This window comes from Mixophyes fleayi, chromosome 7 (assembly GCF_038048845.1).
Source record: "Mixophyes fleayi isolate aMixFle1 chromosome 7, aMixFle1.hap1, whole genome shotgun sequence".
Taxonomy (NCBI): Eukaryota; Metazoa; Chordata; class Amphibia; order Anura; family Limnodynastidae; genus Mixophyes; species Mixophyes fleayi.
Genome location: NC_134408.1, coordinates 20,496,100 through 20,512,830, shown reverse-complemented (window position 1 = coordinate 20,512,830; position 16,731 = coordinate 20,496,100). Strand labels below are relative to the sequence as shown.

The window sequence follows — 16,731 nt, the reverse complement described above, 5'->3', positions numbered from 1 at the left end:
GGCTGCCTCCACTATGTGCAGGCAACAGATGTACATTTTAATAAGGTTTATGTGCAGCCTGGAACCAACATATATTTTCTTCAGGTAAATAAATGAAAGTAATAACTCACTTCTGCTGGCTGTGTGGAACATTTGTGCATGTGCTTCTCGCTACCTCTCTCTATAAAAGCATTTAACATATCTGTAACACTAAGCAGACTGGGAATAGTCTCACAAACGAGACAACAGAGAAACATTATAGTAAGAGCCTTGTACACGGCCCTCTCCCTTTTTGCAAGAGCCTGATGCATAATTAAAATAAGCTCCACCTTGTGGAACATTAAGGACACTGCGTTAATCGCACATCATGTCAATGTTTTTTACGTCCGCGAGTACCAGGAATGTATTAAGTTTCATTTTTTTTCCAACTAAACATCAATTTCCTCCCAGCTCGTTCCCTAGTAACATTCCGATAGTCGCTCTGTTATGTCATTCACATAGCGTTCAGTTTCTGTACAGTCTCATAGTGCTCCTCTGCTGATTCTGCTAGGCAAGCTGGACGCCTTTTGCCAGCTTTGCCCACTTAGGAGGAATGACTCAGAGCAGGCATGCTGAGCCCGCTCCCAGCGGGCAGAGGAAAGTGAGAGCCAGTTCTGTAGACGGGGAGACGTGTTTATTGCAGGAGTGGATTCCCCTGCTGATACATGGAGACAAAGCGATGGACCGAATCGCGGTGAGAGATGTGTGTCAGGGCGAAGCCCAAGTTGCCGACATTTGCTACTAAGTTGGTTTACGACGTGATTTCAGCTTCTTGCCTTCAACACGAGTAGTTTGGCCCGAGGCATTAATGCCACTTCTTGCCTGGCAGACTCTATTGCTAATTCTTAACCATGGACACCAGTTGGAAAGTTTCATACCACAAAGAAACATAGTTAAATAGATTAACAGAGAGGTTTCCTGCCCTGTATAACGCTAGGAACAGGTAATATCACTGAGACACTATGCACATGATAGATAATAACTATACAATGCAATTAAACATTTAAAGAGTTTCCTTACTTACAGACAGTCTACTCAAAAGATCTTGAGTCTGGAAAATAAAATATTCTAAAGTGTCATACTGGCACATAAACTGGCAGGGTGTACGTCTTTGCATTTGTTTTAGCTGTCAATAGCTATTTCACACCGGACAAAGCCAATCTGCTCAGAATTCACAAACTTTAGCTTATTATTATTATCATGGTATATTTATAAGGCGCCACAAGGGTTCTGCATGCGCCGCACAGAGGGGGTTAAAACGTATAAAACACAATGATAAAATAACATAAGCACAAAAGTGACAAAATTACATAAATACAAACAACAAGATAACATACTGACATTAAAACTCACAAAATGACATAATTATATATTGAAAACAATAGGAGAGAGAGCCATGCTCGTGAGAGCGTTCATTCTAGAGGGGGTGGGGAGATACAGAGGGTGAAACTGAGCAAGAAAGCAGAGGTGGAGGATGCAGAGTAGGGCTGGTAGGCTTGAATGAAGGCTGGGACTGGTGGATAGTCTAATTGGGTGTGTGCGTTCAAGAGGTTGGGAGCAGCGAAATCCTGAAGGCGGGAGTGAGAAGAGGTAAATCAGTGAGGCTCGCGGTCCAAGCACATCAGAGAAGCCGGCACCCTGCACGTGGATTCCCGGACATCACTACTGCCTGCGGTACTTACTCCACTAAACCCCAAGACCAACAATAAACAGCCCTTCCTCTGATGGCTAGTGGATAATATATATATTGTTTTGTAGTGGCTAGTGTTTAATACTGGCCCCATCCTTTGGTAGCTAGTGGACACTATCCATTTTTCTTGTGGATAATGGCCAATGCAGATTCTGTTTTCTTGTGGCTTGTGGCTAATACTGACCCAATTCTCAAGTGGCTAGTAAACATTGCTCTGTTCTCTGGTGGATAGGGAATAACACATAATATGTTCTCTAGTGGCTAGGATTTAATACAGGAACCAGTTCTCTTTTGGCTACTCTACATAAAAACTCCAGTGCACAGTACAAACTCTACACTCTATTTGCACAGTTCTTTCCTCCCCACATTCCCATTCTTAGAAACTCTCAACCACAGACCACCAGATCTGCTACCAGTCAGCATTATTATTGGCTGATTGCATCTTGCTTTCTGTTTGTCATCACTGCAGGTGATTAAATATAGTGATCAGCACCATAGAGCACTAGTGGATGGTTTGGTGCATAGTGTGTATAATCTGGTTGTACTGGAGTTCAGTGCTGGATAGGAAACTGGGCTCCTGTCAGTCAGTAATCACAGAAGCTGGCGTCTCCAGTTAAAGACTGCCGCTGCAGAGTTCGGAGGTTGCTGATGGGGATTCTGGAGCATTGCAGATGATTCCATCTTGACTTGGACTTGACAGTACGTTAGTAGCGCCTCATTATCTAACTTCAGACTGGAACTGGGGAATGGGCAGTGAATAAAGGCCTAACAATGAATTGTTGATTTGCATTCTCCTATATAAATGTTTTACAGAGTTTGTTAGAAAATATGGCAAGCTCAGTGATGTCACTACAAATTTGAACAACCATCCTTCACCAAAACCACCAGATGGTCTCAGGTGAGAAGATCGGAAGATCCAGGTGGCTGTACACATATTATACAGGTCACAGGAGACGTGTATACAGATATGATGCGCGGATATGTGGCCAAGGTGGACACCTGCCGAGAACACTGTAGGATATGAACAGGACTAGTATTGCTACACTAGTGCCTTTAATATGCGATAAGAGAATTGAAAGGTTGAGTTACATGAATTGCTCGGTTTTCATTTAGCAGATCCTCATAAGAATGTGAACTGTCGGAGGTATGCTCGTGTGTTTATTTTGTGAGGACTCAAACCTGCAGACGGACCCCCCATTATTGATGAACGAATGGTTTGATCTATCTTAGCTGTTAAATCTCGGGTGTTGTGTAGTACAAATCTCAGACCTCTGAGAGTACCGTCAAAAAGTGTGTTGAGGGCTTGAGGTCCCCGAACGCTGAACACATTGTTAGCTAGGGGTGGTGCGAGAGAGCAGTCAGATGGTGCTGGCTTGTGTCAGGACGTGAGGTGTGAATTAGACTGGCAGAAGGCGAGAAGTAGAACACTGGTGCATTGTTAGATCCACACGCTTCTGGCTGCCATCAGCCAAATCAGCCTGTGCACAATCATTACAGCTGGGCCTGCGGTAGGACCTACAGTACCTCTGTGTGTTAGCGCCTTATCGCTGCAGAAGCTGGGTTACCTTCTAAGGTTACAACAGCACCACGGCCAGCGTGGTGGGAAAGGATGTGCGTGAATATTACTTCCACTCCGAGTCCCCAGCTACAGTAAATCAGCCCAGGCCGGCTGTGACTGGACGGACTGTGTACTTTGGAACTCCAGAGACATGACCATGGCAAGGGGGTGATATTGTGGCAGCCTAGTTATTAGTCCAGTCCTGTTACATAGCAAGGGACCTGCACTCTTTCCATTTACTTGCTATTGCCACTGATCTCCAATGAAAGACTAGAATCATATAAGACTACTGCAAGTCCAATAATTGCATCGGCCTGTACAGTCTCCACAGTGGCAACAAGTGAGTTAACCCATCCAGCACCATAGCTAAACATTACAACCTACTTTAGTGGTTCAAGGGTTTGGCGTGAAAATGTATAACTTTAGCATGAGAAAACAAATATTTTCCTTTCACACACCCTGCTATGTAGGATGCTCACATACCCCTCTCATTAATCTAATGTGAGCTCCCTTGCCGATCCAGCACGTCCATCTTCCAGGGGGGGCCTGGCTGCATGTTGTCCTTTAGACTGTAACCACGGGAGGCTGTGTTAGTACTGGCGACTCCTCTCCACAGTAAATCAGAGCTGCTTCCACTCTGCAGGGCTGGCCTTTGTTTGACTTTGTAGAAACAGAGATCTATTTAACTGCTTCTCCAAATACTTCTCCTGCATTGTCTAGATCAAGTATAGGAAACCCTCGGTGATGGCTTCTTGGCCTTTTGGCTAAGATCAGGTGTAGATGCTTATGTATGTAGTGTGGCTTAAAGGCTCCCCCTGCAGACGATAGGCCGTCACCTGGTCCTCTGGCCAAAAGGCCGGCTGCTTGATGTGCCCTTGGTGACCCCTCCCCCCCCACCCCCCGCCGGGGGTGCCTGAAAATGCACATGGTGACGGCTACCACCTGTGCACAGAGTAAGGCACTAGAACGGATACACTTTGTGATTTTTGAGCAGAAACATTTTTCTTTGCCCTAGCCTTTAGGCCGGGTGCAATGATAATTTTATATTTCCATACGAAAAGCTGGGACCTTATTGCACTATTTATTTATTTATTGACACTAGCACTTTTTTCATGTTTTGTTGGCTTTTTTGTGAGTCCTTCATGTTGTTCGAGGGATTTGGGTATAGACCCTTATGGGCGACCCTCTGCCCAAGTCATCTGGGGCTCCCTCCTTCTGAGGGGGGGGGGGGGGGAGCTGAAGAACCAGTCCCCCTCGGAAAGCTTTGGCCAACCTCGGGGTAAAGGGAACTGCCTGAGCGCTGCTGGTGGAGGTGGTCCTGAAGACCCTTGCCTCCTAAGGGGCCTTTTTGCTCTGGGGGTCGGGGAAGTAAAGGGGCCCTGCCTAGCATCGGTGAAGGAGAGCAGGAAGATTTCCTTCTTTCTCTCTCTGGGGCGTTTTGGCTCCTAGGGGATGGAGAGGCGTGAGCCCTTTCCCTTTTGGGAAGGGTCCAAAGTCCCAAGCCCCCAAGCACAGTTTGCACTACACTGGGTGATTTAGAGTCACGCAACTCAGGCTTCAATAAAAAAAACTTTCGGCGCTCTACTTATAGTACAACTGAGTGTGATGGGTATTGTAGTCCAGAAACAAGTAGAGCATCAAGGATTACGTACGCAAGGTGTAAAATACATTCCAGTTACTATTTTATTGTGATATGAGAACAAATGTGTTATATTATGGGTGAAATACTATCCCCAGACAACTCTAACAGTGGACAAATATGCTTTACATAGTAAATATTATCATTGCCTGTAAATAAGTAAATGTACTTGTATTTTCTGTGTAATACAGAGTACCTACTCTTCTAATCATTAGCAACATGGCAATAAAATGGACTATTTATAGAGCTGTAAGGTATAAAATCCTGGCGAGGCGGTATTATTCTTGTTTATTCTGTGTTAGAATACAGAGCTTCATGCTTATAGATGGGAGTGTGGTCTCAAAGAGAGGTGACCTGGCATTGAGGAGCCCCCTAGCGCCCGCAACGGCTTGTGGGATTGTGGGTCCGGCTGAAAATGCGCATGGTGGAGACAGTAAAAATATCACTTGGTTGGTTGGATTTTGGGAAAACCACTCTGAATGAGATGCCACATAGGCTACAATGAGCTTCACTGATACAATGTAGTTAATTGAAACCGATCACCATTACTGAAAATAATCCAATCTATATCGATCATATTATCGGACATTTTGGCCAATGCTGTCAGGTGTCCATGAAAGACCTACAGTGGCCTCTGTGTGTGGTCATCCTCGACACACAGGCCCAGTAATGATAGAAGGGATCCAACTTCCTGGCCCAAGTGCTAAATGGCCAGCTGTTAGGTGTGTGGCCAAACTGAACTATGATCCTGTTGCATGGCTCTATCGCCGGACATCAGCACCAAACGGCAAGTGGCCGAGATTCAGGAGGGAGATCTCTCCTTGAAGCTAAGCACTCCGTACATTGCAATGTTTGAAGTTAGAAGAGTAACTGCAGTAAACAAACAGACATTTGCTAACTGACCCTCACTTTATATGCCGCGTGTAAATTGCATACAGGTTAATAACTAAAATGATATAATAAGTGTTTCCTACAAAGCAAATAAATAGCAAATAATATTGTTTCAAGTTTAACATGTCATGCAAAACCTGTGATACCTTAAACACATGCTAATCTGATATCAAAGAGCCAGGTATTAATTTAAAGTTCCCATCACTTGAGACCCTTTGACATTGTGCATCATTTATTTCAGCTAAGTGCAAACATTTCTCTTCAGTTAGCTCCATGTCTTTACACTGTGAGTTAGTGTACATATGTGTTATACATGTAAATATAGCACACCCCAATATGAGTAGTTGGGATACATATGTAATAGTGTTGAGTGTGGAACTGTAATCCCAGATCTCTGTAATCTCACTTCAATGCAAAAAAATCGTCAGGAACAACCAGAAGGTACAAACTTTTATTGGTGAAACACTGTGCAACATTATAAAGTGAATCTATTGTGACAGAAGCACTGGGAGAGTGGTAGACGGCAGATATATGTGTCACAGGCTGTCTGTCTTATGAGCTTTTAAACCTCAGGGAGATTACTGGTGTTTGAGAAAAGCTTACCAAAGAGTATGTTCAGATTTAGGAAAATGCGGTAAAGGCCCCTGGGATATAAATGGAGAGAGAAGGGTGGGCTCCACTTACAAGGCCCAGTCCGGGTCCTCTGATCTCCCAATCTCACAGCAGACTGATTAATGACTGCACCCGCAAGGAGCTGAAAAGGCAGTTTCCTCAGTCTCTCAGACCTTGGGAGGAGGTTGGATGCCTCCTGAGAGACTCTGTAAATAGTGACCAATTAGCTCTATATTTTGTATTTTTGTGGGACACAAGGTCCTTCACAGGAGAGAGGGTGTTCCTGTGTGTTTTGTTAGTGCTGGACAGACAAGATATTTCATTTGAAGTTTTCTTTGTTTTTTATGTTTAATAAATTTGGCTCTGGTCAGCTGTACCAAAACCTTGGACTTGTGTGACTTCTCCGCTGCTGTACACTACCATCTTCCCCATGGTACCTGTTCCCCTAACCTGGTTAGAGCATATATAATTGCCATGCGAGTGCAGCCGCTGCCCTAGAACCTTAACATAAAGGTTTTCCACCTTCAGATTACTTTAATTCAATGTCTTGTACATGGCCTTGTGCAAATCTTACTATGGACAGAGTAGTGTATGTTCTTCTTACTCTGCATCACTCTTGCCTACACTCCCAGAATATCGGGAAGGCTCCTGAATTCTGGGGAGTCCTCCCAGAAGAGCAGGTACCCTCTGGGATCACAATGGAGCTTAATGATGCAAATCCAATCGCCATGCCCCCTCCCAAACTTGTTACCTGACCTTACCTCCAGCATCTTCCGGAGGAGAGGTAATAGAAGTCGGAAGTAATTCTCTCTACAATATACACAGAGCACTGCTTAGTGTCATATCCCAGTGTGAGTAAAATACACAGCTCTGCCTGATGATATAAAAACCAGGCTGAAAAGGAAAGAAAAGAATCAAAGCAATGGTGCAATGTACAGATAAAAACTGCAGGACAACATATAAAGCCACTAACTGTTATAATCTAAAGCAGGAAAAGCCTTTAAAGAAATGTCCAGGCTTATGGGCTTAATTACTAATAGGCAGCGATATCAAAGATTTAATATCACCGCAATAGAAAATCTGTTATTGCCCCAATTTACTGAGACCTCCCTTCCCTTCGTAGCTCCGATGTTAAATAAATCATTATACATAGACATTGTAGGAAATGTTATATACTGTATTTGCAGGGGGATTAGCAAGTAGATATTTAGCACTGGTGCACAACATCATCCCAAAAATAATGAATGGGAATAAAGTCCAGTGCGGCCTGGAACTCGGTAGAGTGTAAACACATATTTGTGTGCTGGGAATGACTGAAAAGGCCGTCTGTCTGAATGTCTTTTAGCTGCCAGTGATACGAGTGGCTCTGAGAGACAAAACTCTACAGTACAAACAGCAAAACGTAGTAAACGGCACTGCAAAAACATTAGTGTAATCCAATCGTTCCTATGTGGGAGCCAGCAGAGGATATATTGGCTGCGGAAGTCCCCTTCCCCCAACTCCCCTAAATATAATATTCATCATGTTTATTTATATAGCACCTGCATATTCCATAGCGCTTTACAAAAGGGAACAAACACAGTAATAAAACAATACTGGGTAACACATACAGACACAGAGGTAAGAGGGCCCTGCTCGTAAGCTTACAATCTATAGAATATTAATATTAAAATTAATTGTAAGTTCTTGGTACAAAAAATAAATATTATGCTTTTGCAACAAATTACAGTCTGCGTCATCCTGGGCATGTGATCCGGTCTGTTATATGGTAAGTAAATTTATTCAGAAACAAAAAAAAAGGAGTAGAATTGTTATTAGTTCGTAAACAAATCTGACGCTACTGACAATACAGCACAACACAGACTATGCAGTCTTATCAGTCACATTACTTAGAGTCCACAAAACCTCATTGTCATCTAAATGCTCCTGCATTCGTTTTTCATAATTTTCTGTAATTAATCGTGAGACATAATGTTGTTGCACAAATTCTGGTCATTATTATATTTTTTTTTTAAATTATTACTTAAAACGAACCAGATTCGAAAATGAAGGAAGCCATTGTGTGGGGGGAACCAATATTGTTAACTCACCAATAATAAAGTGATATCACAGGCTCCTAGTGAGCTGATCACATGCATTCTCATGGATGATGTTTCTGTCACAAATGGCTGCCTCCACTGTCTGTAGTTGATGGGTATTATTATATATTATAGCAATATTTCTAGGGCTTGACTATCCCGTTGTTCTTACTTGAGGTACACAAGAAAAGTAGGAACGGAAAGGATAGGAGGATCGGGGCCTGATCAACCAATAGGCTGCAGCCTGGGGTGCTGGGTCCTGGCATTTAATATTAATTTTACTACTTTTTTAAATTATGGATGGGGGGGGGGTGATACGGGTGTATTAGCCTAGGGCGGTTAGAACACTTAATCAGGCCCTGAGGAGGAGGGCTCCTTACCTGGAAAGCTGCAAACCACATCAGCCAGTCAAGGCGGTAGTGATAGGGGCTTATAACGCAGGGGTGGCGTGTTAAATTTCCCGGCTTGCATTTAAATTCGTACTCCTCCCAAATAGCTCCGGGGTCATTGGGATCCAGACTTGACGTTCCCTGGAGGATCACCTCAGTCCTTTCTTTGGTGATACTGTGAGGAAACATTAATGGTTCTTTCATGAGAACGTTGCTATCAGGCACCTTAGAAGACACACACATGCAGAATGGTCACCCATAGCCACCAATCAGATTCTACCATTCTTCTCTAATACAGTTTAGAAAAAGAAAGCAAGCACCTGATTGGTTGCTCTAGGTTACAGCTCTGTTTTTGCATAGTTATCTGTAAATGTTTTTAAAGAAATTTCCTCAATGTGTTTTTAGCATATTATAATGTTGTACAACACTGCGATAAACGACATTTCAGGGAATGGAAACACTGGGCAGGGAATTATGACTGGGACCAAAAGAAATAGTAAAGACGAAAAGCTGACACTGAATGACAACAGGGTTACATATATAGTGCTCATTATAACCTGCAGTACACACAGATATTATCAGTATCATTCACTTATATTCTGTCAACATACTCTGCAGTGCTGGACAATCTGAGAACTTTTTTCAGGCCCTTTTTTCCCTATCCCATTGGAGCTTGCAATCTACTTTCCCTACCCATAGTTATAACAACACCAGAGCGATTTTAGAAGCTCCTCTCAGATTGCACCTGAGAGTCAAACTCCGATGCTTCCCCAGACTTATGGAAGATGTAGAATTTTGAGGATTACTCTTTTCCTTCTGTTAGTGGTGCTGGATTAAAGCCCTCCAGGCTGGGGGTTGAAAAAAAATGGGTCTGTTCTGGCTGCTCACTTTACCCTGGTGACTTCCTATTGTTGTAATTGTTGTTTGTACAATCACCCCTTGTTCTGTTTGGAGGCAAAAAATAGAATGCTATTAACCTACCTGCATAAGGTTCTTAATTTTAGGAAAATAAAAATGTCAAATTTTCAGGGAGAAAAACCCAAGCACAAGTGTTCCATAGTTTCCCCAAATTTGTATTAGATGCACTATTCTAAAAGTTAATTTATGCACTGCCTAATAATTATCTAAAAAGGGGTGTTCACATATCTTTTTTGCACATATCCCCTAATTCAAGGTCCAACTCCTCCTCTCATTTTATAAGTAGTATTTATATTGGCAAAGCTAATTTGTATACTATTTATATACTAGTATTTACATTGGAAGATTAATTGGTAAAAGACCTTTAAAAACAAAATTTGACTTCCTGCTGTCAGTTGGGCAGGAGCCTTTCTACTCATGGGTTGAGCTATTTGTAAATAGTCAGAAGACCACAACTGACCTTCAGTGACCTCTGTGTGTTGTGTTCTCTATGATGCAGGGAATGTTGAATCTGTATTGGTTGGTAGGACAGAACTGCCCCATCAGTTGTTGGTAGGTTTGAAGGTAGGGTCATTTTAAAGGAATTTAAATGTCGTTTTCAATCACAATGCAGCCGAAAATGAATACAAATATTGTCAGCTCATCTTTTGTTTTATCAATTTGGGAATTTAAAAAGAACAAAACTGTATGGTATTCTCATTACATTTTGTACTCCGTCAGCTGTTCTCATAATTTCCCAAAGAATGGGCTCCCCTTGCTGTGTATTCTATCTCCATTGAGGGTGGGTTTGGCCGTTTCATATCTTAAAGGTCAGAGTCTCTTGGGCCTTTATATTGAGAGGGGCCAGGAACAACTCCTCCAACCCTCTTGTTAGTTTAAACCAGTATATTTATAGCAAAGAGTATCTAGCAGGAGGTGATACACTCTACAGCGCTGTACAATGAATGTGTCTAGGGTAACATTCTATCTTCCAATAGAATGCTCACAAAAGCAACATCTCTGTAAGGACACAAGACACAGTTTATAAAAAGGCCAACTTCAAATCGGCAAACCCAAGCTGGTAATACTCCGTGTCACTATACACCGGCTGCATCCTGGGAAGGATGTGTCATTATTTTTGTTTTATTTAACCCCCGCACTTGCAAGGGAGATAATTCAGCAGTACTTAGGTGGTCCCTCTTGCAGATTAAAAAGCAGGGATAAGACTTATTATAGAGCATAAACACAGTCCATTGCCAAAATAATCACTAGAACATCCAACAGCTTGTTGTGGACCCTGATTTCACCATGACATAATAATCTTAGTATGAACATCCTGTCATGTTAGCCTGGCAAGATGAGCTGGGAAGGGGTTAAAACCTGCATAACCAGCGTTAAATGCCCCCCCAAGGCCTGTCTAGTGCTAGATTAAGGAATGGAACACCATTCCCCCCCCCCCCCCCCCCCCCCGATCTGAGACTTGCTACCTGCTTGCGGGGGCAGACGGCTGCACGTTTTCATATACATATATGCTGGGTGAGTTATGGCTATGGCCGGCAGCCCAGCAGTAACAAACACTTTGTAAATCAGGGACACCAAATTAGTAATAAAAGTTTGTTCCTACTGTGTGATTTCAGATATGTCAGGTTCCACATACTCCCAGATTCATTATGAGCCGAATGCTTTCCTTTTTTTATTGGTTTACACAAGCTGGAATTACAAGTGCTCTCAGGGTTGGCGTCTCGCTGGTCCTTCTCGCGGTTGAAATCAGAACCGGGGACCGGAGAGAGGAAAAGGGCTGTAGATGGAGGGTCCTAGGAGCAGCGGGGAGCCCAAACTTGGCAGTAAAGCCTGATGGACTGCATTTAACCTGTTCTTGTACCTTCTAGCGATAGGTCACCGATCACAGTGTCAAATGAAATAACTTCACAGAAGTTTCTTAAAGGGTTGGCTTTCTATGTTATGCAACAATAACGTTCTAAAGTCGCTGATTATAATATAGAATAGCGTTAATAAAAAATTAATAACGGAATGCGACGCAAACAAACGCCAGTGGGTATGGTAATATTATAGGCTAAGGATTCTAGTGTCATCACACTTATACTGTATCACACTTCAGGTCTGAGCAGGGGAAGAGATTAGGAGACAAGGAAAGAACACACGTTGTCGTTAATTTTAAAGAGAAAATATAATTAACACTGGCTTTTTCTTTCTTTCTAACATCTGAGCGGAGATATGTTAAAAAAACAAACCCATCCCTAACCTTTTCTCAAGGGGTTTTTATTTGTTTTGGCTTGTACATGTCTATTTGCAGCTCTCACTAAACACTGCACTTTGTCTTATTAGCTTTGTTCTGTGTTTTTTAGCCAAGTGTTATATAATCAGGCGGCGTTGTTTACGTCCATTGCCCAGGGACACAACGCAGAGCTGGTCTCTGGATACAACTGTGCTGTTGTTACGTTGGTTAAAGGCACAGCTAGGACAAAAACAGAAATGTATTAAATAAAAACTGCAAGAAGGGACAGTAACAGACATCTGGAAGTGGAAAAGAGCTTTCATTTTTTTTCTATTATCACCTCATTCCCCCTGTTATTATGCACAAGGGGACTGTTTGGACAGCTGTCTGTTATATACTGGTCACTTGTCCGATCACTGAATAACTGGGTCTATGGGCAATTTAGCCACTTAGTTCTTGTTCAAATTTGACCCAGTTGTATCACAGAGAGTCCAGTGCAGAACGCAATTAGTAGACCACACCCACACAAGGCTTACATTATTCATAGATGGGTGTCTGGTAATAGGGTGAGAAATCCCTCATTTCGACTCTAAGCCCACTCCATGAAGCTGTATCAAGCCACACACGTAATGAATGGGGGAACTAAGAGCCCAAGCCTGTCAGTCACACAGAGGCTGTCCAGGAATCTTTCTATATCTAATCAATACCATCAGGAGTTTGGAACTCTTACAACACAACGTCCACCTATCAGATACACCTGGAGTGACTATGCAGGGTGACATGATAGCTGGTGTGACAGTGACTTAGAGGAAGGGCTAGTTAAAGCCCCCACTTTTCAAAGAGGAGTGACAATAGAAAAAAATGTAGGTCACACAATTGGAAGGGTAGTTATTTTCTATTTGATAGGGAAAGGAAACTATGGCAGAAACATTCTGTGTACAACACTGTTCAATAGAATTTTGTACCAAAAATATTAATAACTCATAATAAATGTGGTTATAATGATAGTACAGAATACATAAACTATCCATGTTGATAGAAAAGTCACTTTCATGCTCTCAATCATAGAGAGGGATCCTAAAGTGGACTTGTAGGTCTACAACAGCCGGAGAGAACAGTGGACGGCTAACACAAGCCCACAAAGAAATAATGAAGGACTAGACAGGGGGGGAAGGTTATGACCCTTCACTGTATGGTTATCAAGCAACGGATCTCAAAATGTACTATACAGCAGACGCGGCTCCGGTCTTTTACGTTAGATGGTTTGAATACTTTATTTTTGTGGCCTGTAACTTAATGCCGGAACAGGGTCCAGCAGTCAGCATGACATCACAGCGCCCGTCATCTGCCTATAACCAGCAAACAAAAATAATGACTAATTGCTTTTTGTTGCTTTTTTTTTTTTTTTTTTTTACAAAAATACAAACTAAAATTGTATCTTTGACAGAGAATATAATTTCCACTAAGTTCCTGCCAAAACGCCTGTCAACTGGCGGGAAACAATGAGCGATGGGAAAATGGAGGTGGTTAATCACCATAACAATATATATTAGCGTAGAGGGAGTGAAGTCTAGGGATGGATGAGTCTATGATGACGAAGGCTGTGTTTTTACGATTGCCTATAATAGCAGAGCAGAAGCTAGAGGGGTAGAGAGGTTCGGCAGTACGAGCCTGTAATAAGGGTATACGCTGGAATATATACATTTCCTGGGTGGCACATTGCCCCCAGACGAGAAGACCTTTATTTTATTTTTTTAACAACTTTTTTTTCAATGTACTCTAAGTTAGAGATGATTTTATGGTGATAGATTTTGCCAGAAGCTGTTTCTATTGGCATCGGGCGCGGATTGGAAGAGAAGTGTCTTCTTGGGCCCTGTACAGAGACGGCCTTCACTGTCCAAAAAAATCCCTTAACATGTGTTTACCTTTCTCTGCAGCCAGGAACACGGAATCCAGGATCAGGAGAGAGAGAAAAAAAACAAGAGATGGAAAAAGGAAAATATAGGAAAAAGTCTGCATTTTCCATCATTCCGCAAACGCTGGGTGCCAGAGTTTTCGGATGGGAAATGTTTTCCAATATTGTATATTTCACCGAGTATATCTACAAGAATAAATATCTTAATGTGATCGGACCTGTTAACTAGTGGATGGGAAGGACATTGCCACGGAAAAACACTGGCCAGGATAGGGTTAAAGGCCTAAAGAGGCCAGACGCTCTCTCTTTGAGGTCGCTAACACACTGGAAGGGAGGAAAAAAAAAAAAGAGGACAACTGGGTCTCTTAAATGTCCCCACTTAATTCCTAACGCCTGGAACAGCTGGAATTGTTTGGTGTCTCTGACAATCGGGAAACAGCCTCGAGCGACAATGTAAGAACATTTTCCTGGAGAAAACCCTTATTACTGCAGGGATCTGTGTCACCTATTCTGGCCTGGAATACCCAGAATTCCCAATGGTAACGCCAACCAGCTTCTAAAACAAGAGAGCGCAAAGTTCCGTTCACCAGGCAAAGATTTTAAGCCAAGATAAAACAGGGATAAGGGCTGCAAGAGAATAACAAAGCATGATACAGAGAGACAATAGAATATTTGTGTCTTAAAATAAAGAATAACTCAAAAAAGTTGCGGTAGTGAGGGTTCTCGGCGCCGATCAATTGCTTTGAAGTTCAAGTTACATGAAGGTGGTTATGGGTAATACCTGCCAAAGGCGCCGTATGTGTTGACAATCCGCAGAGGGTTGAAGGACGTGTTCATGACTTGCTTGGTGTTCAGCAGGTTCATGACAACTGGGATACTGAGGTAGACAATGAGGACGCCCAGAGACACGTGAAGTAGCTGACGGACATAGGACCCTGAGGAAACGTGACTTGTGCAAATTAATCAAAACGGACATATTTCTCTACACTTTAATGTATTGGGTGCTAAATACATTGCTTTATCATTTTTTTTTGTATTCTCCTGTTTTTTTCACCAAGGCCGTTATATCATCCAGGCAGAATTGTTTTAGTTCCACTGTGCTTGGTTACAACACGAAACTGCTCTGTGGCTCCAAATGCTGTCCAATGTACAGAGAAAAGTTCATCTGTTCCGTATCCAAGGGCCACAAAATAAACAGCTCCGCTTGGCAAATATAAAAGCTTTGATGAAACACACAGAATAAAGCTATAAAGATGAAACCATTTGTCGATTATTATTGCGGGTATTATACTATTCTCTATATGCCTTGGGAATATAACTAGAGAATTCATAGGCTGATTGTTGGTTCAGTCCATGCAATAGGTGCTCCTACGGAGCATAGGACACGGGTACACTCTATCATCATCTTACTATTATACACATGGGGCCTGATTCATCTTCAAACGCAATGTGAACGCAACTAGCGGTTAAAATAATCGGATGTAACGTATACCAGTATAATATAGTACAAGCGGATCCCGACAAGCGTTTCCATTTGAATCTAGGTGTGAGTACGCTCTAGATATGCGTTACTTGCCGTATGTAGACAGACAGTACAGACCTCAGGATACACGTACATATGTGACGTATGAAGTCCCGTCAGAACGCAGGCACCTACAAATGTTATTTTTTTTTTTTTACAAAACTATTAATACTATAATCATTAATAAAAAACATATGTAAAATATATGAAAATCAATGAAAATATAATTGAAATGCCCAGAGCTTGAATTGGACAAATGTGCATGTGCTCAACCCAAGGACGCCCTTACTGCATATGGCCTATGTGCGTCCGTGACTACGCACCGCACCCTGTTCCGTCGCAGGCATCGCCGTTTGAACATGATTTGGATGTAATTGCATTCATCGGTGTAAAGTCAGTTGCGGAGCATGAACAGAGCAATTTGACGCAAGATACGGCATGCAACACATCAAAAATGAATCGGGCCCGTGGTGTACACATTCAAATCAACTCACATAACCGCCAACAACTTGAAATCCCATATCAGAGCACAGGCACACCTCCTGCTAAAAGGGGCGTGGCTGCATCACGCTATGGATGTGAGCGCATCCCAGTGGGCGTGGCCACCCCCTGGGGTGCGTCTAGCTCTTCTGAGAAAGCGCTAGGCGGCCAAGACCTTGCGCATCTCAAGAGCAACACACAGCTATGCTGAGGACTGATGGTAACACTTATAGAAAGTAGAAACATTAAACATATGTATATTACAAACTCATCACCAGGTATCCCCCACCTCCCAAATCCACATGAAGGCTGCACCCACACTCCATCCTAATATCAGCTTCTACAGCTATCCCAACATGACATCTGTACAGTAGTCTGCTTCTCCCCTGCTGAGTTAACCAATCGCTGTGTAGCATGGATGGGAAGAGTGCTGACAACTACATATGAAGACAGTTGTCAAGAAGCTGAAAAACAAGCAGCAAGATTCACATCCCCTTTAATAAATCAGGGGAGGAATTATGCTGGCACTCAGTTTCATATGTATTTTTAAGGGTGTCATCTGTGCAACAATACGCATGTACTATGTGGATGCAAAATAAGTGTCATATTTTAAGAACAAACACGCTCACAACCCAAGATCAATGGTCCCTATATCGTCTGAAGCCCCCTCTTACCCACATCTATACACAAAACATGGAAATAAACGTAGGCTCAAGTGTATATTAGGCCCAAAGATGTGACTGTAGGATCCTTGTACAATTTGTGGTATTTCTATTGTGCTAAATATATACAAATATACTAACTGA

General features: G+C 42.5%; 1 protein-coding gene across 3 annotated transcripts in view; it reads right to left on the bottom strand.

The window, feature by feature from the left end:
- The window catches only part of LMF1 (lipase maturation factor 1), a 227,528-nt gene that overhangs the window by 12,839 nt on the left and 197,958 nt on the right, over positions 1-16,731 (bottom strand). For 2 of the 3 annotated variants that reach the window (XM_075179268.1, XM_075179271.1), the window contains 2 exons: positions 14,705-14,858; positions 8,867-9,050 (listed from right to left, as the gene is read on the bottom strand). In XM_075179268.1, the coding sequence (XP_075035369.1) occupies positions 8,867-9,050; positions 14,705-14,858 (338 nt within the window). Of the gene's footprint in view, positions 1-5,962; positions 7,303-8,866; positions 9,051-14,704; positions 14,859-16,731 lie in introns of those variants that run through there. The other variant, XM_075179270.1, reaches the window with a different exon arrangement.